General features: G+C 43.4%; 1 protein-coding gene across 1 annotated transcript; it reads left to right on the top strand.

The window, feature by feature from the left end:
* Window positions 1-129: 129 nt before the first annotated feature.
* pla2g3 (phospholipase A2 group III) lies at window positions 130-27,269 on the top strand. Its single transcript, XM_043715302.1, has 7 exons — window positions 130-947; window positions 17,162-17,294; window positions 18,368-18,502; window positions 20,063-20,907; window positions 23,024-23,153; window positions 25,256-25,384; window positions 26,071-27,269. The coding sequence occupies exons 1-7, from the start codon at window positions 281-283 to the stop codon at window positions 26,267-26,269; spliced, it is 2,238 nt and encodes a 745-aa protein (XP_043571237.1). The 5' UTR covers window positions 130-280; the 3' UTR covers window positions 26,270-27,269.

Below are 27,269 nucleotides of genomic sequence, written 5' to 3'. Positions count from 1 at the left end.
ATGTGGGAAGCACTTTCTCTCCTCCTGCAGGCGGCTTGGGTACACTCACCCTGACTCTGTTGGCTCCGGGGACATGGACCGAGGACAGTTCCAGATTTTTCAGGGCGGGAGAGGGACAGGTGCCCGAGAAAGGGAGAGACCAAGTCCGAGCAAGGGGCAGGACTAAAGTTAGAGGCACGCCCTCCCTGCCCAGAAACTAAACTTGGCACACCCTCTCAGTTACCGTACAATAAAACAAGCCCCGGCAGGAGCCGATGGAAGCATTTAACCGTTTGTCCCGATGCTTTATATTCATGCACATCTCAGTGTGTGCACGCGTGTATTTAGCAGGCAAACCTTTAGCATGTTTCTCAGTGGAGGGCTGTACTGTCTGTTATTCTTCCCCTTGATCCAAGGAAGGCATGAGACATTGTCCAGGGACCGGCTGGTGGGTTTATCCCAGAGAGACCGGTCTCTGTGCCATTTGGTCGCCGGTGACCATTCGGCCCATTCTTTAAGTTTCCTAGCCCGGCTCCGAGGTTTCAATGATGGACCAGTCCTCTTCCAAAGCAGCTGGAGCCGGCAGGGTCAGCTGGAGCAATGCATCTTCTGGCAGGAGGCGACTATCACCAGCGCTTACCTGGCGTTTTGCCTTGAGAAGCAGGGCAAGCCACTGAGCACCGGGACTTTCCTGACAGAGTGGGACTCCCGCCTGGACACGGCCCTGAGAGACCTGGAGCAGTGGGCTCGGAACTGTTCCAGCCCGCTGCTGTCTGCCGCGGGCCCGGAGTCTCCACGGGGAAGGAGGAGCGCTGCCCTTGCCCCTCTGGGGAAGCCGGATAGCCCGGGGTCAGCCTCATTCCTCCAGGACCACCGGCCAGGAGCCAGGCGGAGCCGCCGGACTCTGACATTTCCCGGTACCGTTTGGTGTGGGCCTGGAAACTCTGCTGAAAACTTCACTAGCTTGGGTAAGAAACCTAGCACTTTCATACTATACATTTTAAAAAATCATTTTACACTTTTTTCATGGAAACATCTATGAATATGATAGTTGCATCATTTAAAGGGGCATTAGCTGTATGAAAAATGTTCAGTTGAGTTTTGTGTAATTACAAAAGGAAACATCCCAAGACTCTTCGAAATTGGACGTAGCCAGGAGACGTCTGTTAATTGTAGATGGATGACCAAAACCAGGGAAACCTATTGGGTTCAGAGAAGTCATGATCTGGAGATGCCAGTGTTGGACTGGGGTGTACAAAGTTAATAATCACACAACACCAGGTTATAGTCCAACAGGTTTATTTGGAAGCACTAGCTTTCGGAGCACTGCAACCACCTGATGAAGGAGCAACACTCTGAAAGCTAGTGCTTCTAATTAAACCTGTTGGCCTATAACCTAGTGGTGTTCGATCTCTAACTGGGTTAGAGAAGGTTCTTCAAAAGGCAGTGACTGGTGAACAGGCAGAGGACGGGGAGGGTAGAAATAGACCCATTGCCAACAAGGCCACCAAAGCTGGTAAAGGGAGGGAGTTGTATGAAAGCAATCTGGAACTGAGGAGGAAGTGAGGATTGCAGATGCTGGAGATCAGAGTCGGGAGTGTGCTGCTGGAAAAGCAAAGCCGTTCAGGCAGCTTCCAAGGAGCAGGAGAGTCGATGTTTCGGTTCTAAGCCCCTCTTATGCCCGATACGTCGATCCTCCTGCTCCTCGGATGCTGCCCAGTCTTCAACTGAGAAATGGTGGGGGCCTTAGAAGATAATATTTGAATTGTAGGACTTGCAGGAATTTGATAGGATTGGATTGTTTCAATATTTGTCATGTTGCCGGACAGTGCCCCCAGTGTCCTGGGTGATTTGGAATCGAGTTCAGAAGGGACTAAGGTTTGGTATAATTTGGCGGTGGGCTTTTCATAGAGCACAGATGCCTCTACAATCTAGGGGTGGCAGAAAAGAACAGGTAACAGTTTCAGGGACAGTTTGCCGCAGCTGGAAAGAGAAGGGGGGGGGGGGTGGAGGGATCACTGGACTGGAAACCTTAATTCTGTTTCTTTCTCAACAGACGCTACCAGAGCTGCTCAGTTTCTACAGTGCTTTCAGTTTTTGTTGGAAATAGATGGCCTTGCTGATAAAGATATGGGGCTGGATTTTACCAGGAACCAGCTAAGTGTCCTGGATTTTACCAGGAACCGTCTCGTCACATTTTGTGGAGAATTTCTCTCTGTGAGCCCGAGAAAGGTTTCTCACACTATTCTCCAAACCCCATCTCATTAGCTATGCTCACCACGTCCCCATACAACCCCACCCCCTGATGATCAGGCGTTCCTCTCGCCACAGGGCAAAATGCCCACCACGGCCAGGATCACTAGGAATGCTGGTGCCAGGATCACTGGGATTGCTGGTGCCAGGATCACTGGGATTGCTGGTGCCAGGATCGCTGGGATTGACAGTGCCAGGATCACTGGGATTGCTGGTACCTGGATCATTGGAATTGCTGGTACCTGGATCACTAGGAATACTGGTGCCAGGATCAATGGGATTACTGGTGCCAGGATCACTGGGATTACTGGTGCCAGGATCACTGGGATTGCTGGTACCTGGAACTGGGATTGCTGGTACCTGGATCACTAGGAATACTGGTGCCAGGATCACTGGGATTGCTGGTGCCAGGATTGCTGGGATTGCTGGTGCCAGCACCTTTTTAACACGCAGTTGTATTCCAGGTCAGGTGCTGTCAGTCTGCTGCTACTCTACATGGTGAAGAATTGCCCCAGAGGTAGAGACAGGGGAATCCTGTCACCACAAGAGGGGCCTGGCTGTCCTGGTGGATGGGGTTGTGCAGAGGATGGGACTGGTAGAGGATATGGCAGCACTAAACCTGCCAGCCTGGTCTGAGGTTGCCATCTGGGTCAGCACAGATTTGGCCATCCAGAGGAATAGCCAGCAGCAGTGTGAGAAGGTCAGTGATTGTCACTGCTCTGTGTCACCATCTTCTCCCTGCTGCCTCTGTAACCCTGTAACTGCACTCATCTCGCAACAAGGTCATGGGCAATGTTCTCACATTAGCATGCAACATTTTGTCCCTCATTAGTAACTCTGCATGCCCTCTGTGCTACCTTCTTACTCACTCAGGACACCCTCACCACCTTCTCCCCCAACTATACCAGCACTAACACCCACTTTCATCTCACCCAATCCCTCCATTTGTAGCATCCCAGAATGAAACAATCGGTGTGTGTGTGTGTGTGTGTAGGTGGGGGGGGGGGGGGGGGGGGGGGGGGGGGGTGGGAAGCGGTGGAGGGGGCTGACATTCATCATCTCACCACATTTGAGGAAAGGATTTACATCCTGGCTGATAAGGACTGTGCATGTTCCTGTAGTGATGCCATGAAGTACAATTCATTGCCTACTGATGTACTGCTCTCCTATTAGTGCTCGCTGCATTACAGTCAGGAACACACCACTGCCACGTCCCTCTGAGGAAGAAACTCTCCAGGTCACTGGCACTTCGGGTTCTGCTGAAAACCAGGCACCATGCAGGAGAGAACCCCATTATGTCAGCAATTCAGAACTACCTGGAAGTGCACAAGCAGCAGCTGGGATTATCCGAGGCACTGGGTAAACTGTAACAAAGTTTGGAGGACTCCATCGTTGTTGTTCACACCATACTACCATGGACAGCCAAGTCCAGCACAGTGTAGGCACAGATCTGCAGTCCTTGGCTGGTGCTAATAGAGCTCAGTATCAGGGTTGAGGGACCCTGACCTCACTCTGTGATGAGACAGGGCGGTACCAATAGGTACCCAGCTGGGGGAGGAATCATGGATAGCCCCCATGCTGATGCCACCACCTGCCATGTGGGATTTGAATGACGGTCCCCAGAACATTCCCTGGGTGTCTGAATTATTATCTTACAACAATACCACTAGGTTACTGTCTGTCCTGCTCTTACCTCCACAAATCTAACCAATTTGTCAGGCATCCTTCGATGCAGTCCAATTTTACCATGCACTTCTAATACTCTACAATCTCATTCTTAATAATGGACTCTTAAAACCTTACCATTGACCAAGGTCAGGCTAACTAGCCTATATCTTCCTGTCTTCTGCCTTGGGGGGTCCACGTTAAGGTTAATATGCAGGTTCAGTTGGCAGTTAGGAAAGCAAATACAATGTTAGCATTCATTTCACGAGAGCTGGAATACAAGATCAGAGATATACTGCTGACACTGTGTAAGGCTCTGGTCAGACTGAATTTGAAATATTGTGAACAGCTTTGGTTCCCAAATCCAAGGAAGGTTGGGGTGCAGAGGAGGTTTACAAGAAATAATTTAAGGACCGAAAGGCTTGTCATATATGGACCAGTTGAGGACTTTTGGGTCTGTACTCGATAGTGTCTAGAAGAATGAGGGGGGATCAGATTGAAACCTACAGAACACTGAGAAGCCTGGGTAGAGTGGACATGGGGAAGATGTTTCCACTAGCAGAAGAGACTATGGCCCAAGGCACAGCCTCAGAATAAAGGAACAATCCTTTAGAACTGAGATAAGGAGAAATTTCTACAACTAGAAGGTGATGAATCTGTGAAACCCATTGTGGCAGAGAGCTGTGGAAGCCAAGTCATTGAATGTATTTAAGACAGAGATAGATTGTTGATTGGTAAGAGGATCAAGGGTTTATGGAGAGAATGAGTTTAAGAAAGATATGAGCTATGACTAAATGACAGAGCAGAGTTGATGGTCCGAATGGCCTAATTCTGCTCTTAGATCTTATGGTCTTATGGTCTCATGGAACAATTTGGATGGGAATTGAAAGAAACAGTGATCATACTGCACTGGTAAGTCACAGATACAGCCTTGCAGTTTAAGTGATCTGCTAAATCTTTATATTCCCTTCCTGGTTGCCTTCCCTGTCATTCCCAATGCCTTTGATCTTATCCATGTTCCTACCCAACCCTTTTATTTGATTGCTCATATCCCCACTTTATGTCCTGGTGCTGGGGCATATTAGCATCACCATGTGCACTGACCTCCACCCAACTTCCCCAGTCAGATCAGGGGAGTGCTGGTTGTCAATGACGCCACCTCCCCCACAATGTTCAACTCTCTGTATCTGTATCCCAGCATACTGCCTCCAATCCTCACAACTTCTCTCCTACAATAGTGGCCTCAGATAACCCCCATTCCACTCTCCCCCACCCCACACATACCCAGCCGCAACTCTGATTTTAGTGGACAGATCGCAGATTGTGGTCTCTCCCACTGACTTGATGGACTGCATTGAGTGAAGACTGACCAAACCCCAAACTAATCTCTCTCTATATGGCTCCCTGACTCACTTCCTGGACTGGTTGGAGCCATAGGGCTGGCGGTGCCCACTCCCCCCAGCTGCAGGGGGCTGACAGTGCCCACTCCCCCCAGCTGCAGGGGGCTGACAGTGCCCACTCCCCCCGGCTGCAGGGGACTGACAATGCCTACCCCTCCCAGCTGCAGGGGGCTGACAGTGCCCACTCCCCCCAGCTGCAGGGGGCTGACAGTGCCCACTCCCCCTGGTTACAGGGGATTGACAGTGCCCACTCCCCCCAGCTGTAGGGGATTGACAGTGCCCACTCCCCTGTCTGCAAGGGGCTGATAGTGCCCACTCCCCCTGGTTACAGGGGATTGACAGTGCCCACTCCCCCCAGCTGTAGGGGATTGACAGTGCCCACTCCCCTGTCTGCAAGGGGCTGATAGTGCCCACTCCCCCGGCTGCAGGGTATTTTCAGTGCCCACTCCCCCCAGCTGCAGGGGGCTGACAGTGCCCACTCCCTCCAGCTGCAGGGGGCTGACAGTGCCCATTCCTCTCAGCTGCAGGGGGCTGATAGTGCCCACTCCCGCTGGCTGCAAGGGACTGACAGTGCCCACTCTGCCTGGCTACAGGGGGCTGATAGTGCCCACTCCCCCGGCTGCAAGCGGCTTACGGTGCCCATTCCCCCTGGCTGCAGGCGGCTTACGGTGCCCACTCCCCCCGGCTACAGGGGACTGACATTGCCCACTTTGCCTGGCTGCAGGAGGCTGATAGTGCCCACTCCCCCCCCGGCTGCGGGGTGCTGAACCACCTGCCTCAAGTGGATAACCTACTGCATTGAGGTCCCTCGCCTGATATTCGGGGCTGTGTTTGATTGGCTGAGCTGGGTCTGCTGAAGGCAGTCTCTTTTGACTTGACCAAGGATTACTCCCTTTTGACTTTGAGACATGGCCATTTGGTTCAAGCACATGTAGTGTGCTTGCCTCCTAACCTTCTGGCACATGGTGCAGGGTGTGATACTGATGTGCCATACAGCTACATATCCACCCTGGTGATCACTGCTGATGATCCATAGCGAGGTGCCTGGCTTCATGTCTGTGCTAAATTCCAAGACATGATCAAGGTACTGGGAGCCTTTAAACTCTGGCTGAGCGGCAAAGCACAAAAAGGCATGGCACTGCAAGACAAGGCACAGTCAGGCCTGGCAAGATGTTGTGAGCAAGTGAGGACTGAAGATGCTGGAGGTCAGAGTCGAAAAGTGTGGTGCTGGGAAAGCACAGCCGGTCAGGCAGCATCTGAGGAGCAGGAGAGTTGACGTTTCAGGGATGATGAAGAGCTTATGGTTGAAACATCGACTCTCCTGCTCCTCGGATGCTGCCTGACCGGCTGTGGTTTTCCAAGATGTTGTGAGCATCAAAGTAGGCACAAAGTGAGGAGCCCTGAGGTGCACTGTGATCCAATCGATGGGTTGGTGCTTGTCCTTGCACACAATGTGTCCTGGCTGCATTGTTGCAATGATGGGTGCACTTCGAAATACAGTATTGAAGTGTAAAACCGCATTGGAACTGCATTGGAGATGTCCCACAAGGGTGCGAAGAGGCTGGTACCTCTCTGATGCCAATGTCTGTGGATGCCTAGGGAGAGTGCCCTGAGATATTGGGTGGCATGATGGCTTAGTCCTTAGCACTGCTGCCTCACAGCACCAGCGACCTGGGTTCAATTCCCACCTCGGGTGACTGTCTGTGTGGAGTTTGCACATTCTCCCTGTGTCTGCGTAGGTTTCTTCCAGGTGCTCCAGTTTCTTCCCACAATCCAAATATGTGAAGGTCAGGTGAACTGGCCATGCTAAATTACCCATGGTGTTACATACATTAGTCAGGGGTAAATATAGGGTAGGGAAATGGGTCTTGGTGGGATGTTATTCTTCGGAGGGTTGATGTGGACTTGTTAGGCCAAAGGGCCTGTTTCTGTACTGTAGGGATTCTAATCATATCAGTGGCTGCTATCCAAGATGTAGAGCAGTGTGAGCAAGCAATGAACTGGAGTGGCCAGTTTACTGCTCTGGCTGTCATGTTGGCAATTGTCACTATCTAGTTTCTATCTGACTGGTGAGAGAATGGAAAACTGCATGTCAATGAAGCAAGGTTAGGCAATAATGACGTACTAGTCCAGGCAAATGGAAGCCTTTGCTTGTCAGACTTTTCGTTCTTGATGTTGAGAATGTCATAACTGATAACCTCACCCTATTTTCCGAATCTTCTCAGCAGGCCCAAGTGATTCAGGGTTGGGAAGATTTCACCTGTGGAGCTTAAAAGTCAGGTCAATATCAAATACAATGGCAAAGATTCAAACAGTATGTCGCAGTCCGAGTAAATGGTTGGAAAGGAGACTGAACAGTGTTTGAAGGATAATGGGTTAATAAGGCACTCCCATCATGGATTTGTTGAACACATGTGTTAGACTAATCTGATTGACTTCTTTAGCAGAGTGGATTGGTAAAGGCATTGTAATGCATGTACAATGGACTTTCAAAATGCACTTGATAAACTATGTTGTAATGTATTATTTCAGAAAATTGAAACACTTGAGATTAAAGAGATGTTAATGACTTGGGTACAGAATTGATTGGAAGGGGTGGTAGAGAACAGTGATGAATGGGGTACCTGTTTTTTGTGATACGGTGTATAAATAACCTGAATTAGAGTATGGTCACTTTCTGTGCTGTAAGATTCTCTGATCTTAAGAGAGCAGTCTTAGGGGTCCCTGTTTTTTGTGATACGGTGTATAAATAACCTGAATTAGGGTATGGTCACTTTCTGTGCTGTAAGATTCTCTGATCTTAAGAGAGCAGTCTTAATGATGGGTCCAAAACGTTAGCTTTTCCAGTATCAAATTGAGAAAGTTCATTCATAACTTGATCTTGCACACTTAACAGCTACAGAAGCTCTCACAGATAAAATTAACTTGGAGTAAAATGTGTTTAAAGGTAATTAATATAGATAAGGAAATCATTACAGCATCATTTGTAATGTGACCCCATTATTACAAAAATAATATGTATATTTTCTGTCTTTTCCTATGCCTGAGCATTCAGTAACATTTTCCCAGACCATTTTTTTTTTGTTTGTGAAGAGAGGAGCTTTTTCAATTAGAGCTAGAGAGGAGGAGAATGCAATCTCATCGGACAGATGATAATTTAGCAAACTCACCTCCAAAGACATTTTTTTGTTCTTGAACTCAATTGAATGTTTGTTTTAATGTTGAAGAGATAATATTCACCTTATGAGCAACACTGTATGTTGTGGCTGAAAATTCATGTGTGGTCCTCGGATGCAATTTGTGGTGGTGTCTGTATGCAGGAAGTGGAAACAAATACTCTGGTGCATCAAAGAGTTAATGTCTGTGATGTTAACCAAATTGGGCTGACACACCTGGCAAGAGTTATTTTTTTAAATCAGTCCGTCTAGATGTGTTATGACAGAGCCCCGTGGCTGTCATATTGTGAAGAGAGACTTGAAACCAGACCATCTGGTCCAGATGTAGGGACACTACCTCACACCACTATAGTCCAAAGGGAAATAGCTGTTGATTACTCCTGCCCCTTCTCTGGGGTAGCTATTCCATCGTTCATGTATAAAGCTGGGCACAGTATCAGCAAGGTGGCCACACCCAAGCTGAATCCTGCCTTCACCCAAATTCCTCACACATGCCTGTGCTACAAAGGGCGTGGACTGCTTTCCAATATTTTCAATACTATGTTTGTCAGATTTCTTTCTATGTTTGGCTGTTATACTCGATGGGAGACTGGATGGTGATCAGTAGTGGGAATTATAGAATCTTATACCATAGAAAGAGTCCATTCGTTCCATTGTCCTTTAAAAGACATGATGCATTCTTCATCTGTTACTCTAATAATCCTGCATGTAAAGAAAGAAAAAGAAGTCCTAACCCTTTATTCACTTGGCCTTAATGGGGTGGCACGTTGACTCAGCAGTTAGCACTGCTGCCTCACAGCACCATGGACCCAGGTTCAATTCCAGCCTTGGGCGACTGTCTGTGTGGGTTTCCTCCGGCTGCTTTGGTTTCCTCCCACAGTCCAAAGATGTGCAGGTTAGGGTGGATTGGCCATGGAAAATTGCCCATAGTGTTAGATGCATTAGTCAGAGGGAAATGGGTCTGGGTGGGTTACTATTCAGAGGGTCGGTGTGGACTTGTTGGGCCGAAGGGCCTGTTTCCACACTGTAGAGAAGCTAATTTAAATGTATGTCCTCTAATGAACATCTGGATGGGTATATGATTAGGAAGGGTTTGGAGGGATATGGGTGGGTGCTGGCAGGTGGGACTAGATTGGGTTGGGATATCTAGTTGGCATGGACGGGTTGGACCGAAGGATCTGTTTCCACGCTGTACATCTCTATGACTCTATTTTGAACATCCCTATTACATTTTCACTTACCATATTCTCTAAAAGAGAAAAAGCCCAATCTATCTAATTTCTCCTCTTAACTAAATTCTCTTTCCTTTGATATCATTATAATTAATATTTTCACCACCCTCTTCATGTTCTTGACATTCTTCCTAAAGTAAAGTGCCCAAAACTGGACATAATATTCTCAATACAGTCTTAACAATAATTTTGTATACATTTAGAATTGCTTCTGACTGTCTGTGCTCTGTAACCCTAAATTAAGATTAAGGATTGCATTATCTCTTTGATGTTTCAGCACCTTGTCCTCTGATTTTTAAGGGTTTATGTGCTTAAATCATGAAATGTCTCTGCTCCCTTGTCATTTTTGAAGATTTACTGTTTAGTGTGTGTTTTCTCCATATTGTTCCTCCAACTGCTCACATTTCTCCTCATTAAATTTCATCTGTCAAGTCTTCTAAATTATCTGTATGCTCTTGATTTTGCGTACAGTCTCCTTCACATTAATCATGCCGTAGGCAATCTAAAAAGGAGTGGCACGGTGGCTCAGTGGTTAGCACTGCTGCCTCACAGTGCCAGAGACCCCAGGTTTGACTGCAGCCTTGGGCGACTGTCTGTGTGGAGTTTACATGTTCTCCCAGTGTCTGCGTGGGTTTCCTCTGGGTGCTGCAGTTTCCCCCCACAGTCCAAAGATGTGCAGGTTAGGTGAATTGGTTGTGCTAAATTGCCCATAGAGTTAGGTGCATTAGTTGTGGGAATGGGTCGGGGTGGGTTGCTCTTCGGAGGGTCGGTGTGGACTGGTTGGGCCGAAGGGCCTGTTTCCACACTGAAGGGAATCTAATCTAATCTCACACTCTACTTTTTGAGTTTTCTGTAAAACTGATATTGTGCCCCCACGGACAAGTGAAAATCATTTATACGACCAAAGATGTTGTCTTAACATGGACCTTTGGAAGGCACTAGTTTATATCCTGTAAGTGCGATCAATATCAGCTAACAGCCTGCCTGTCCGTCAATGAATTACTGGTGAAGTTACATGTTTACATTATAATAATGTTTTTTGCTTTACTTTTGGAAGCAAACCAATTGAAACACACTTTGCCTCTCACCTACTCAGAAGGAGAGGATGGGGTGTGTTGAGAATTGTATTACACAATTTGTTTACTTAAAGCTATTACACTTATACCAGCAACAGAATTCCAGAAGAAAACTAAAACTTAAGTTTTAAGAGCATATCCAGTTTTAATTCTGAATATATCTTCCTGAATTTAACTTACCCTTTCTTCCTACAAACTTTAGGATAGCTACAGCAGCTGCTGCAATCAGAAGTTGCATTCACAGCAACGCACGCGCACAAACATGCACGTGCGCGCATACACACACACACAAACACACACATGTCAGGGATTGATTAACTTTGTGGGTTAATTTTATTTGAAACAGTAAAACATATGATAAGTTACGAAGCAGGTATTTCTGGAAACCAGCTGATTTCTTTGTATTCAGCTCAGAGACCCACAGCGGACTAATTGGCAGACAGAGTTACAGCAGCACTTGGACTTGTTCTAAATATCACGTCAGGCTAAGGATTCAAGCATTGGGAGAACTTAACAATTTTAATTTGTATTAAAGGTCAAGCTTCGATTGCAATGCAAAACTGTATCATGCAACAAGTGTGGCAGAACTCCAAAAGGATACATTGGCTTTAGCCAGCCTACACTCCACTGCTTGCTTCGCCTAGTCCAATTGCTCAACTACACATCCATCTTCCTTTAATAGATCAGGGTATCCAGTTATATTTATAGTTATGTTTATACTCCTCATCACTGACCACTAGTAGGATATATGGTTGAATAAGCATAAGGTCAGATTCTGCTTTGATATGCACAATTTTAAGCAGCCTGTCAACAATATGATCCAGGAACGCTTGTCAATAATGTCTTTTTAGTGAGATACTGGAGAGTATTTTGCACCTGTAAACTAAAGCCCCAACAATGTCCTCAGGACAAGGGGGAGATTTACAGACAGGAATCAATAGCATCTGGTGAATAGTTGGCTTAAATAACATTCAGGAATAATTACTGCTATTGGGTTACCAGTGAGCAGATGTTCTAGCTTGGGTGGTTTGTCCAGCTCATGACATCTGATTCTTGCTCATTCTGCATCATAAGGGAGGCAGTGAGGCTGTGGTGATATCTTGTTAACTTTCATTATTGTGTTTCTATGGAAGACTCCCGATTAAACTGTTGTTTCCTCAATGGGTAATTCTACCTCTCTCAGAGGGAGACCCCAGGATTAGATCAGGCAACGATATCAGAAAATGGCCTCGTTTTACTTCCTCCTGATTTCATGTAATATAAATGTTGTAGAGCTGCTGATACTAAGCTTCACTCTGCAAATTACCTCTTGCAAACTTGGGTCAGTGGCAGGATTTTATGCCATCATTGCAATCCTGTATGAATGATAGAGTATAGAATTTACAGTGCAGAAGGAGGCCAGTAAACCCTTTGAGTCTGTACTGGCTCCCGAAAGAGCTATGTAGCAAGTCCCATTCTCCAGCCCTACCTCCATAACCCTCTCACTTCATCACCTACGTGCAGATATTTAACTCGCATTTGACACCTCCTGTGGAATCTGCCTCCACCACTCTCTCAGGCAGTGCATTCCAAATCCTAACAACTGAGTAAATAAGTTTATCCTCATCTCACCTCTGGCTCTCTTGCTGTCATTCTTGAAATTGTGACTCCTAGTTACTGACATACCAGTTAGTGGAAAAAGAATATCTTTCTGTAATCTGTCAATAGTATTCATAATTTTGAACACTTCAGTAAGATCACCTCTTAAACTTCTCTGCTCCAAGCAGAATAAACTCAATTTCTCTAATATTTCCTTGTATCGAAAATTCCTCATTCCTGGCAACCTTCTAGTAAATCTCCTTTACATGCTGTTCAGGGCTTTAACATTCTTCAATTAGGTGCCCAGAACTGAACACAATAGTCCAAATGTGGTCTGAACAATGATTTGATGGGGTGTAGTATCACTTCTCCTTGCTTTTATACTCTATGCCTTCATTTATTAACCCAGGGATCCTATAAGCCTTCTCACCAACTGTTCAACTTGCCTGGTCACCTTCAGAGAATTATGCACCAGAGAAACCTCTGCTCCAATACTCCCCTCAAAGTTGTACCATCGAGCCTCTTTTGTCCCTCTGTGTTTCCTCTATCAAAATGCATTACCTCACATTTCTTTGCATTGAAGTTCATCTGCTAGGTATTTGCCCATTTAGCTAGCTTGTCAATGTCCCTCTGAAGTTGCTCAGCATCATCCTTACAATTCAGTAGCTTAGTGTATAACTTAGTATCATCTTTAAATTTGCAGATTTTGCTCTCAACAGCCATCTCCAAATTGTAATATAAATCAGAAAAAGCAAGGCAGCCAATATCAATCCCTAGTGAAACACCACTTACAACTCATCTCCAAACTGCGAAATGCCTAACTATGCCTACTCTCTGTTTCCTATCTTTTGGCCAATTTCTAATCCATGCTAGGAAGGACCCATCAATCCCAAACATTTCTAATTTGGTAACCAGCTTGCCTTGTGGCACCGTATCAAATGTTTTCTGAAAGTTCAAATAGACAACATCCACAGCACTACCCTCATCCACTACCTCTCTCACCTCAGCTAAAGATGATTGAGCACAGGACACTACCCTGAGGAACTCCTGGAGAGATGCCCTGAAGCTGAGATGACTGACCTCCACTCAATTCAATTTGTAATCATAACCTGCCCTTGACAAAGTGATGCTGACTGTTTAGTAATAACTAATTTTTTCTTTAAGTGTCCATTTACCTTATCCCATATTATGGCCTCCATCGATTTTCCCACTATTGACGCAAAGCTGACAGGTCTGTCATTTCTCTGCTATTCTTTGTCCCTTTCTTAAACAACTGCATCATATTTGCAATCTTCCAGTCCCCTGGGACTAATCCTGTGTTTAGAGAAGCCTGAAAAGTTTTTGTCAATGGCTCCACAATTTGCTTCCTTACACCTCTCAGTGATCCCACCTGGAGTGGTACCAGCTTTCAGCATCTCTTCTTTAACTATTACTGTACTGCTTAGTTGTTCAATACCCTTCTTTTCATCTGGGCCATTATCACCATTTTTTAATTTGGTAAAGACCAAAGCAAAACATTCATTTTGTACCCCTGCCATATCCTTTGCTTCAGTGAGCAGCTTCCCTGTTTGTTCCTTATGGCCTCCATTTTATCTTTCATTAATTTTTTACTATTAATATTTATGAAGGATCTTTGGCCAGATATCTGCTGAGTGGCAAGTTGTTCTGGGAAGAGTAAAATGGGGAAGAAATTGAGTGTGAGGGGTAGACAGAAAATGCAGTGAGTTGGTAATCTACAGGCGAGGTAACGTGCTAGGCCCCCTAGTGACAAAGGCTCCAATAGTCGCAACCCAACTTGGACTTAGCCAAGAAAATGAAGATTCAGCCCAGAATTTCTCATCTTATAAATTGGCCTAGCTTTACCTTTTGGTTCCTGCTGTGAAATCACAGAGTACTAGAAAATGAGGTTGACTTAGTTTCTCTTTCCAGTAAATATTGTTTGCTGGAGAAGAATCTTGCTGTGGATCTAGTTGCAGCAACTGTTGCTCGGAATGCAGGCAGACATTAAAATAACAAACACTAATCCTAAACTCTGTAATCATGAAATCATAAAATAGAAATGAAAAATGTTTGATGCAATGGATCAATCGGATTATGTAAATTGATCTAGTCTGAATTTTAAGCATAGTCTCCTTTTGCATATTAAAAAAAAGTCAAGATATTTCTCTTATATTTGATCCAATCAGATTTTGTGGATTTGCTATCTGCCTCTTCAGTATCTTCGATTTGACCAGACTGCTGTGTTTTAAGTGTGGCTTGTGCGTGACACTTTTACTGAAATAAAATGTCTAATCTCTAAATATTTTCATACCTTCAGACTCTGCAGAGAAGGTTCTGAAAATAGGAATAACTTCTACTTAAAGTATCTTTTACAAAACGGCAGAAATTCACTTCAGCACTTATGACTGTTCATTGCTCATTCACCCATTGATCTAAAACCAAACCGAGTTTAATGCGAAACATAGAAAAGTGACTGTGAACCTGATTAAATCAGAATAACTGAGATGTGCTGGAAATTCACTACTGCCTATTTTATGATTGCTGACTGTCAAGCATGGAACCTGTTTCTCAAGAGTGTGATATTCAACCATGCAGATCATAAAGTAGATCATACTTGGTCCTTGGTCTGTGTTGAGTTGGCTAATCACAACTGTAGTAGCAGTTGAGGTTGTCAATAATACGCCTTGACATTCTTGAGATTTGAAAAGGAAAATTAGGTTTCCCACTCAGGTTACCTTTGGGGAAATGCACATGTCTGAATGTCAGCTAGTGATGGGGTCAGGTTCGGATGGTAGGGGGAATTGTTCCAGATGGTGATGAGACCAAGTTCAGATGGTGACAGAATTGATTTAGGATGGTTATGGGATCAGGATTAGATGGTGAATGGATCACATTTGGATTGTAAAGGGATCAGGCTTGAACAGGAATGGGATCAAGTTTGAACGATAATGGGATCAGGTTCGGATGGTGATGGGATCTGGTTTGGTTGTGACATTCCACGTTTGAAAAGGCTATGGACATTCTGGCTCGGCATTTACAGAAAAAGAAGCTCATATAACAGAATGTTTTGTGTGTGTAAAGCAGCTCTCTGACTGATTGTATATTTGTTTCCAGCATTTCCTAATTAAATTTTACATTTCCAGCATATGGATTGCTTTTTATAATGTTTGAAATATGCTTCCACCCACATTGCCATGTCATTTGTTGGAAATAGGGTCAGAGTTGGTCAATGCCACATAGATTGCTGTAAAATTACTCATATCATTGTTAGCTCAGGGCCTAGGTACAAACTTGCAGCATTTCCTTCAGGGAGTTTTTGATTCCCTACACCATCTTAAAGAGGGGCTCTGTCTTTGTTTGGCAAGTCTGCTTCACATCCCAAGTTCTTCAGCTGGTGGTAGAGTTCAAGTAGAAATATGTGACATTATGAAGCATCACGGTAACATCACTCAGTGATTCTGTTTAGTAGGTTATCGGCTATTTTCCCTCAACAGTTGCTTTTGAGATTTGCAGAGTCACTTTGTGGCCTATTTGCCCTGGAGTTATACTTTAGAGCTTCAGAGATAGATTTGAAGTAAGTATTTTGTGTGGACCCAGCTCCCACTTCTGCAGTAGAGGTGGAGATTACTGCCATTATATCACCATGGGAGTTGACACAAAATGACTGCTCTCATCCAGCAGTAAAAGCATAAAATGTACTTGGGAACCAGTGAGATATATCAGAACAGAACATCAGAGAGGCACTCATGACCACACAAAGAGCTTCCTTTAAAGCATTTCCTTGTAAAGGTTTTCTCAATTTTTTGTCTACAGTTTTAATTTTCTTTAACTTTTCTCTGTCGATAATATTGACTTCTTTTTGGAGTAAAAGTGGACCATAGCACTGCCCTCACATTAGAAAGAGAGCACTGGTGGTGGTTTGGCCTGGTAGTCATCATGCCTCAGGCAAGGGGAGAGGTTGAGAGGGAGATTCCATCATGGTAATCTCGGCCAGTGTGGGAATTGAACTCACACGCAGTTGCCAGCACTCTGCATTGCAAACCAATCCCCCTTCCTGGGGTCCATTTGCACAGGTATCAGCAGCCCTCTGGTATTTTGTCTATTCTCCATGTCTGTGCCTTGACACTGAGTGTCAGCAACTTAGCATTACTTGTTTGGCTACGGCCAATAGCTAAACCTGCACTCTTTTTGCAACAGGGATCACTGTATGGTGATCAGGAATGGGAATCCTGACTGTCTTTTACACCCTCCCCTGACCCGCCCAACCTGTATCTAAGGCAAACAAGGTTCAATGTAGCTCTTCAACTGAAGCTCATAAACAAGATGGCACAGATTTAAAGTGATTTGCAAACAAAGCAAGGATGAAGTGAAGAAAATCTTTTTCACACAGTGAGAATTTAGGGTATGGGATACACTGCCTGACAATATGGGGGCAGGTTCAATTGAGGCATGGAAGTGGGCATTGGATATTATTAGGATAGAACTGATGTGTAGGGTTAGGAGGGGAATGGCAGGAGATTGGCACTAGATGACAGACCTGGGATAGGCACGATGGGCCTGAATAGCTTCCATCTGTGCTGTAACAATTCTGTTTGAATAATTTAACTCGGAATGGCTCAGAAATTACACTTTTAGTCTGTTTGGTGAGTACCAAAATTAGTGTGCTGCCTTTTTTATTCAAAGATTGTTTATGCTATCTAAACGTTATAGTCTTACCATGGCCATGCCTCTTTAAAAATTGACAAGAACTGCGCAGAACTTGAATAATTCTCTTTACTCACAATTACTGTTCTCATGTTTAGGAATATTTGATCAGACAGACTTATGCTGCAGAGCACATGATCACTGTGAGCACAGATTATCTGCTTTTGAATACAACTATGGAGTGTGGAACTTCAGACTGCACACAATATCCCACTGTGACTGCGATTATAGGTAAGCAGTAGGGTCAGGTACACAAACAGAAAGATGATGGGGTAAATGATGGAACAATGACTAGGACATGCCAAACTGGAGTTTCAAACCTTGTAGAAAACACAATGTAGAGGTCACACCTCACCAGGTTATGGTCCAACAGGTTTATTTGAAATCACAAACACAAGGGCATTTCACCTGACAAAGGAGCAGCACTCCAAAAGCTTGTGATTTCAAACGAAGGGTGTTGTGCAACCTTTGACTTTGTAGGAAACAGGCGAGGGGGACAGGAAGAAATGTCGGTGAGATTAGCCCCCGGTGGGTGTGTTTGGTGGGGAGGAGGCAGGAGCGGTTGATGCCTATGGTGGCAGCATCAGTGGGCCTTTTGGAGAATACCAAGAAAGACAAAGAAGCTGGCCATGAATTCATTCAAGAGCCTCCACTTCAAATGGTGGCAGGAGCACATGAAGCTAGGAGAACAAAAACCTATAATATTCCAACAAGACCAGATAGGGAAAACACAGAAAGGATGTTCCCTATAACTAGGTATTCCAGAAGCAGGGGGTGATGGTTTAATGATCCAGGGTGGACCATTTAGGATTGAGATGGGGGCAAATTTCTCCACCCAGAGCACAATGTACCTGTGAAATTCTTTGCTACAGAAAGAGGTTGAGGCCAAAACATTGAATTTTTTTCAAGAAGCAGTTGGACGTTTTTGTGGCTGAAGAGATCAAAGGTAATGGGACCAAAGCAGGATCAGGGCACTGAGTTGGGTTATGAACCATGATCATATCGAATGGTAGAGCAGGCTCGAAGGGCCGAATGGCCCAATCCTACTCCAATTTTCAATGTTTTTATATTCTGGAAGAGTGACAGTTCGAGTAAGAACTGGAAAGGTGGGAGGCCAAAGTACTTGAGAGGGTACAGACATAAGCTGCTCGGCTGGATGAGTGGAAGGATTAGAGACATGAGAGAGGGGCAAAGAGAGAAGGAGCATGAGCCCAGGCAGTCCTGCCAAAATCAAGTGACCTTCTTAATTAAGAAATTATGATGAAAATTGACACTTTTAAAAAATTATTTCTGTCTGACATTAGGTTTAGGAGATGTCTCCTGAATGTAAATGATACCATCTCCACAGTGGTTGGAATAGCGTTCTTCAATGTTCTCCAGGTGCCCTGTTTCAATCTGGAACCAGATGAAGGTTGCATTAAGAAGACCCAAAGGAGCCAGTGAGTGTTGCATTAAGCAATTTCTCTTTGCAACGATAGTGTTTCTTGCTGGCAAATATTCACGGGTTCTGGTCATATCCTAATACCTTGCCCATGTGGCCACTCTTCATTTGGAAAATTTAGAATTCCCATTTCTGGCATGGAGCCAAGAGCAATCAGGAGAATGCACTGGGAATCAGCCAATAAGCTGTGTGGATCTGTGCATGAATTCTCCATCCAATAAAATTAATATGGGAACGAGTGACTACTGCACCTAATTTTCAATGTTTTCACCCAGCAGATAAAATTCTGAAATGAGTCTGCAAACTTACTTGCGAGTATTAACCTGAGCAGAGAATTGCAGCACCTGTTCAACATCTAGAAAATCATAGTCAAGTTTAATCCCATACATCACACACACGATTCAGAATGACAGGTGGCAAACCTAGAGGTTTTCTGCTGTGTTTTTTGCCAAAGGTTTTGCAACTGAGTGTAGACCCCAAAGGAAGCTCCAAAACCCCACGAATCCAAGGAACCTCATTGTAGTATTGCAATTAGAGTTAGACCTAGCATTTTAAATGGCACTGATAAGCATTCGCATCAATGTGTCAAATGAGACTCCAGCCTGAGGGCAGAGTGGGCATGGCACTGGGGTGGAGTTGGTTAATATGCTGACCCACAGACAGCCCTCATTAAAAACCCTGACATCCCAGATACTTCCAGTATTCTTATGAAGTGACTGGTCTGGAGACCCCGTTGGCCACACTTGCACTTCCTTTCAGCTTAGTACCTCTGTCTTATTAACATCTGGAATATGTGTTTGTGCCCTGATGAGGCAGGAGTCACTGGAATTTCAGTGGGAGGGGGCCATCACCTTCCCATGCTATAGGCCGTTTATGCAGTAGGATGAAAGAGGTACCTGCACCCAACCCCGATAAAAATTCAAATGTCTGACTCTCTGCACCTGATAACCAAGAGTCTTGACTGGTCTTAAACCCCTGCTTGATGTTTTCTACCTATGTTGCCCCTGCATTTCATTCCAGGCCCTGGCTGAGGAAGTTGAAAGCCATTTCATATTATTTCCAAATTCAGGTTAAGCACTGTTGAGAATGTGGTGCTGGAAAAGCACAGCAGGTCAGACAGCATTCGAGGAGCAGGAGAATCGACATTTTGCGCATTAGCCCTTCATCAGGAATGTTCAAATAGTCATCATTCCAGATGAAGAGCTTATGCCTGAAACGTCGACTCTCCTGCTCCTCGGATGCTGTCTGACCTGCTGTGCTTTTCCAGCACCACACTCTCGACTCTCATCTCCAGCATCTGCAGTCCTCACTTTCTCCTCAGGTTAAGCAGTTCCTGTTTGACTGAAGAGACATTTTCATCTTACAGGCATAGTTGTTTTATTTCAGTGCAAATTTTGTTTTGAATTAAAGGCAGCTTGGTGATGCTGGGATCTGGAATCTCCTCTGAGACTAATCAAAGAAAGACACTTCTGATGGTGCAAGCTTCTCCTCAGCTGAAGTTTAACTGACTCTGTGTTTGTACATCTCTTTTGTGTGTGTCTCTCTCTCTCTCTCTCAGTTGCAATATCACTGAACGGATGCCGCGGGCTGTTCTTCGTTCTCAACCCATGTACAACTATATCCATCCCATTTTGGATGAGTTTCAGATGGGAATGGAGTCTAAAACCACGGCAAGTTCTGCAGCAACCAGCAGACAGAGCCAAATAATCACTAGCCTCTCCACTGGATCCACTACTCATGATACATTGACAAAATCAACCCAAAAGGTTAAAAGTACAAACAAAAAGTGTCACAAGTGCAAAGGTCACCAGAAGAAGAAAACCAAAACTAATTCCCAAAATATCTTGAAGACAAAAGCAGATATGATGCCCACAATGGTACCCACTGAACTGGCTTTTAACCCTGCCATTGAACAGAACTCAGTCCCTGTTGCCATGGAGAAAAAAGATGGTCCTAGAAAGCTTTTGCAAAGAAATGTCTCTGATGCCTTAATGAACCAAGTGAATGGGACCATGGCTGTTGGATTGGATGAAAATAACAGTAAAGAACATAGTTTCACCATTCTGGGAAGACAGAACACAGCAACCAGCTTAAGCAAAAGTGTGGAATCAACCACATTATCAAGCAAAAACCGAACCGGGATAAAACTGGCCAAGACCATGTATAACATAAAAAACAAAGTTAGTAGCTCCTTTATTTCCTCAAGAAAAGCATTCGACTTGAGCAGTTTTTCTAAGAATAGCAGTTTGAAATCCTTACCAAGTGGCAGTGACAGAAAAGGCCACGCACCAAAGAATCTGCCATGTAGGATGGGAAATTGGAACCATTCCGAAATCATCATCAGCTCCCCCTGTGCGCATCAGCCTCTGGATCCAATCAGACGTCGTCCAACTGCATCTAAAGGTTGAGTTCAAGCTCTACTGAAATGCCTCTCTTGCTATTTAATGGATTTAAGAAATAACTTGTATTTCAAATCATAATTTGTCAGATAGAGGAGGTTAGTGGTAGTGTTACAAGAATCAGGACCCAATTATGGTAGAGACCTGAACAGAAAGTGTTAAGGGATAATGCTGGGACCACATAATTATAGATCCAGCATGCCTGTTACTTATTATAACAGTATTGTAATATTAATAATCATAAAATAAGGGGGTGGTGTTGTGCTAATGTCCCTGGACTAGTAATCCAGAGGCCCATGGGGCTTTGGAGATGAGGGTTCAAATCCCAGCAGGACAGCGAGTGGAATTTAAATTTTATTAATAGATCTAGAATATAAAGCTAGCTTCACTAATGGTTACCATTTCAACTATTGCTAATTGTTATCAAAGCTCATCTGATTAATTAATGTCAGTTAAGGAAGGAGATCTGCCATCCTTACCCAGTCTGGCCGACATGTGACACCAGCTCTTAGCAATGTGGGTGAATCTTAACTGCCCTCTGAAATAGTCACAATTCGAGGACTAAATGGGATGGGAGCAAATGTCAACTTTGCTGCTGACGCTCACATCTATGAAAAAGAAATGTCAACACTTCCATTGATTTTTTTTTCTAATACTTATCAGTTCAGAAATATTTAATTTTCATTTAGCAGTATACTTCTTGAGAGGTTTACAAATTAAGATCGGTGTGAAATCAGGATAATTCACTCAAACCGTAAATTTCAATGATTAACTCATCTTTGTAAATCAAAATAATTTTTTATGTTCAAGATCTGAAATAAAATAAGTTCATCTATGTCATATCTTGCCAGACAATTAAGGAGATTTGTATTTCTATCTGAATTAATTAATTCTCTGCAAAATAGGTTGTAATGTAACAGTTATTGACAACAGCCATTCCTAGATCGTATACAAAATTCTGCTATGGCCCAGATTGTATACTTCCATCTCCCTCCCTCGTCACCTGTGTTCCAGCCTGACCCTCAATCATGAACAATACGAGAACTGACCACATATTTTAGGTCTTAATATTCTGTTAACTGGCTTTGCTGTAAGAGAATGTCTTCTCGTGATGTTGACACCCAAGAGTTACTTCTCCCAGTTATATCTTTTTTAAAAATGATTTCTTGCCCTAAATGTAATTGATTTTGAAGGTATACTTACTGTTCATCTAAAATATCTGAGATATTCTGTGCTCTTTCTCAGCAGCTGGGATGTGTAGAAATCATTTCCAAATATACAGGATATAAATTCCTAAAATTGAACATTAGAATATACATAAATAAAAGTTTAAGTAATGCGTAGAATTACATATTTGATCAAATCCATTCAATTGTAGAGACATCAAATCAGACTTACGCAGTGCTTTCCTGCATGGGAAACATTGTTCCTAGCCTTAAAGAAAGATTTGTGAGTATTAAGAAGGAAAAAGTGTTTAGACTTGTTATGAGGATAACTCCGATATAGGCACATTGGAATGGATCTTAAATTCATCATATCATGAGAATGTAATGAATTATGCGTTTAAGAGAATTATGATCACAGATAACCATATCTATTAATATATTTAAAGTACAGGGGATCCTTGCTATTCATTGGAGCTAAGTTTCAGAATAGTGAAGGAAAGAAAAACAAGGATTTATTTTCCACATGAATGCAACGCTGAAATAACAATATAAGAACGAAACTGCTGTTTGTATAATGAAAGTTGTTTCCTAATAAAATAGAGAGGTTTATGTTAAACTACAAATATCGGGGCAACAAAAAGTGTGGATCACCTATAATGCCATCTTGCTGCCTGCCCTGGGGGTGGGGAGGCCAACTTAGAGCCAGGTAGGGATCCCCCATTATTCACGCTTCAGACCTATTGTTAAACCGAGTAGCTGCTGATATACTCAACTAATGGCACAGTAAAATTTACCAGCAGATTTGCTATTGCATTATTGATAGTGAGTTGGACTGTATATTGCATAATAAACAGTAAGGAGAATATACCAGGAACGGTTATTTTTCCAAATAGCAGGTTACCAAAACTGGGAGATTGAAGGCGTTTTAAAAATATGTATTACTCCTTTTTACAGGTAAATCCAGAGGTTGTAATATTTACAAAGCCCTGGATCGGTGTGAGCACAAGATCTCTCCACAGGAATTCAAATTCTCATATCACAACCAGCAGTCCAGGACTCTCTATCACTGTGACTGCGTAAAGAGGTAAACATCCTGTTTTATAGACATTTATGGGGGTCAAAGAGCTAGTTCTCATACATGGATCATGTGTGAACTCTCCAGTAGGAGTCTTGGAATTATGCAACACGGAAACAGGTCCTTCGGCCCTACTTGTCCATGCCGACAGGTTTCCTTAACTGAACTAATCCTATTTACCTGCATTTGACCCATGTCCCTCTAAACATTTCCTACCCATGTACCTGTCCAAATGTCTTTTAAACATCAGTGTCTCAACAGTGCCCATCCAGAGAGAAATACCAAGTCTAAAGCACAGCTTCATTACAGAGCTCCTGGCATCTGTAACTTACTATAACACCATTCTCTGTCTAAAGTTCTGATGATTTGGAGATGCCGGTGTTGGACTGCGGTGTACAAAATTAAAAATCACACAACACCAGGTTATAGTCCAAGAGGCTTAATTTCAAGCACCTGATGAAGGAGCGGCGCTCCGAAAGCTAGTGTGCTTCCAATTAAACCTGTTGGACTATAACATGGTTTTGTGTGATTTTTAAAGTTCTGATAGTTTCAATAACTTGCATCTCAGGATAGAATATAAATTATTTTCTGTCCTGTGTCTTTTATCACAATTTCTCATCCAGACTGCTCTTATCATGCTCAAGATTGAGAATACAGCAAGGATTAAAAAAGAGATTTTGCCATTGTTCAACAAATAATTAGATTTTTACAATTCACTCATGGGAGATGTGGGCCAGCACTTACTGCCCATCCTTCATTGCCCTTGAGACAGTAGTGATGAGCTGCCTTCTTGAACTGCTTTAGTTTGTTTATTGTAGATAGTTGCACAATACTGTTAGGGAGGAAATTCCAGGGTTTGGATCCAGTGACAGTGAAGGAAAGGTGATGTATTTCCAATCAGGGTGGTGAGTGGCTTGGAGGAGAATGTGCAACTGGTGCTGCTTCTATCCTTCTAGATGGAAGTGTTTATGGGTTTGTAAGAAGCTTTGGTAAATGGCTGTGGTGCATCTTGCTGCGACTGAGCCTCGGTGGAGGTGGGAGTGATGTTTATGGGTGTGGCCCCAATCAAGCTGGCAGTTGTATCCTGGATGGTGTCAAATTATATCATTTTAGAAATTGTGATCTTGTTTCAGAAAGTAGAAAATATATTCACTGTATTGAAATTGATCAGATGAATCTATTAGCTGCTCGACATCTTTATGTAACAGATAAGGGAACAGTACTCGGCGTAAATGATCTATCAGGTATTTGCAAAAATTTACTCAAAATGTCAAATGAACAAAGATATTTCTCCTCTGCTAAAGCTCAACCTAAATTTAATTGTTGTAATATGGATGCTGGTTCAGAGCGGGAAGCATGCTATCAGGAATCATTTACCTTGCTGCCTGATTGCTTCAAATCTGCTGCTCCCTGATTGCACTTCAGCCAAGATATATTCCATGTTTGAATACCGATGAATCATAACAAAGAATACTAGAACTATTTTTCATATCAACATTCAGGTAGTTAAACATTCATTGGATTCAAAATGGCCTTTGCCCACCAGATAAATACATATTGTAAATCATCTGAATTTGAGTGGGAAAGCTAGATCTCGTGATCAGTTTGAAATATTTTGAATGATCTGTCAGATGGATTTCCATCCAATAACAATAGTAATACTAATTTATATACATTGTTACCTGGTCCTGAGGCATGAAGATAAATTGCAATATGCATTATTTACAGCTTGAAGAATCTATTATAGAATCATAGAGTCCCTACTGGGCAGAAAGAAGCCATTTGGCCCATCAAATCTGCATCAACCCTTTGAAGAGCATTCCATCCAGACCCACCCCGTACCCTATCCCTATAACTATGCATTTCCCATGACTAATCCACCCAGCCTGGACACTACATGGCAAATCCACCAATTTGCACATCTTTGGACATACAGTCTTGTGCTAACAAGAAAGAATTCACTTGTTAATCTCTTCTAACAAATCCCTTGTTACATTGAACAGAGACTAAAAACTACAAACCTTCATTTCATCAACATGTTTGATCTTAATCATTAGCACATGAAACAACTATTGGGTTTTCTCATTCTTGTCTGATCCTCTTTCCTTCAGATTGGCAAAACAGATGAAGAAGCGTGTGAACGTCAGCACAGTGGAGTGGCTGTTGACTGAGTTTGTGTCACAGAGCTGTTTCTGGCTGAAATCAGTGCCGAGGAATTGCAGTAACGAGGAGTGGAGGCAGTGAGTGCTGATTGTGCTTGGTCTGTCTGTGTTTCTGATGTGATCATGTAGCAGCTAGTTATACTCAACATACCAGTGCTGCAGTCACCTTTAAACGTACAATTCCAAACCCCTCACATTCTAATTGGCTCCCCACTCGTTGGTGCAAAGGGGTAGAGGGCAGAGTCAGACTGGTGTCCTCAGGAGAAAACAACAGGAATTAATTTAGCTGTAAACAAGTGCTGCCATTTAACCGGGTCTGAGTTGAATGTATTGATTGAAAGAGGGGTAATGGGCCTGAACACCAACATGCGATGAACTAAGAAAATTGTGAAACAGAGCTCAGAACACAGCACCATTCACAATGTTCTTTGACAAAGCTAAAGAAAAAATGGAGTTGTGCACTTTGTTGTGTCCACTCATCAAAACGGACAAAAATGGTTTAAGACAGCCCCAGGTAGGACACTGTAACAAAACAAAGGTCAATGGAAACAACCAACAGCAAGATAGCAAACTTGAATGAGAAAAGTATTACCGAGGGTGATGATGCTTCGTAGCCCCTTTGGGCCTATGTGTCCTGAAAGTCCTCGGTTATGTCCGTGTTAATGGAAAGGTGGCCCCATGGTGCATGGAGTACAGTGGGTCATTTGCTTAGTACTGTCATTGTCCTCAATATTACTGATTACAACAAATGGTTTCTTTTCCAGCTGTGCAACACAATCAGGTTCCACTGTGGCTGTCCTTTCCAAACCCAGGCATCTCCAGAGGATTCTGCAACACCTTGGCATTATAGATGAATACCTCAATCCATTAACAGATGAGCAAGAAAGATACAAGAATGGAACATCCAATGTCACCAACTCCATTAAGTTGTATGACAAGTGTTTACAATTGACTCAGGCTTAAAACTTTTTTTTACAAATTACGCTAAAATAATTATTATTTCAGAGCTTTGGACAATTGCTAAAATACTAGTCACTGCCAAAGTTAGAGAGATCATGATGGAAGATACACCAGATAGCATTGGTTCGGATGTCCCATTTGAGCTTCCATGAGAGTGATACATAGGATAAAAAAGGATTGAGCAGATGGAAGAGAGGATGTGAGTAAGCCAAGGACCTTATCCACCACCTCAAGACTCAAACTCTGAAAATCTCAATTACAAATCGGAGTAATGTTGATGTTGGAACTCAGAGGTCTATATACCTATGATACATAGAGGTCTATATACCTTTATACCTATGGTAACAGTAGCTCCTCAAATGCAGCCTAAAGCTGAGTGAAGAAACAATGTAACTACATTAAGATTTTCAAAACCAAGTTGATAAATTTATTGATCTCCAGTTTTCAAAAAGCTTGTCTGAGCTGCACCAGCATCTCATGGAACATTCCTAAACAGTATTGACTGTCCACCAAGCTGCCTCACACCATTACATCTGATTTCACAGATCTCCATGTTCACTATTCAATGTGACTTATAGCTGCTCCAGCGTTTAACAATAAGTGGTTCCTCAATGCAAGCTTGAGGAACAGCATCTAATCTTTAACTCTCTGGAGCTTCTGGTCTAACTGCAAGTTCAACAACTTCAGATCAAAAGCTCTTCCTTCATCTTGGTCAATGTGCGTTTTTCTCTTTTATTTGTTTCGTTGGGTTGGTGTTGCTTACGTTCTTTCTTTATCTCTTCAACTCACATTCAGAAGGTCTCCATGTAACCCTTTATTTCTTAACGCACCCATTGCCACTTGCTTCAGCTGTTCCATCTTGAAATCTTTTGTTAGTTACTCTCTGCTGCCCTCTACCTCTTCTCTCTTCTTCTTACTACCATCACAGTGCCCTTGCGCTCTCTTTCTCACTCTGTCTCTCTCTCTCTCTATCGGATGACAAGTCATCTCAACCTGAAACATA

Source organism: Chiloscyllium plagiosum, chromosome 25, assembly GCF_004010195.1.
Source record: "Chiloscyllium plagiosum isolate BGI_BamShark_2017 chromosome 25, ASM401019v2, whole genome shotgun sequence".
NCBI classification, from domain to species: domain Eukaryota; kingdom Metazoa; phylum Chordata; class Chondrichthyes; order Orectolobiformes; family Hemiscylliidae; genus Chiloscyllium; species Chiloscyllium plagiosum.
Note: the sequence above shows the minus strand (reverse complement) of the source record. Positions and strands in the feature narration are given on the sequence as shown.

Bases quoted from the DNA above. Each gene is read 5' to 3' on its own strand.
- pla2g3 (XM_043715302.1), top strand. From the start codon at position 281: ATGCTTTATATTCATGCACATCTCAGTGTGTGCACGCGTGTATTTAGC. The intron at 17,295-18,367 runs GTAAGCAGTAGG...GTCTGACATTAG, and splicing joins CACTGTGACTGCGATTATAG to GTTTAGGAGATGTCTCCTGA. The intron at 18,503-20,062 runs GTGAGTGTTGCA...TCTCTCTCTCAG, and splicing joins AAGAAGACCCAAAGGAGCCA to TTGCAATATCACTGAACGGA.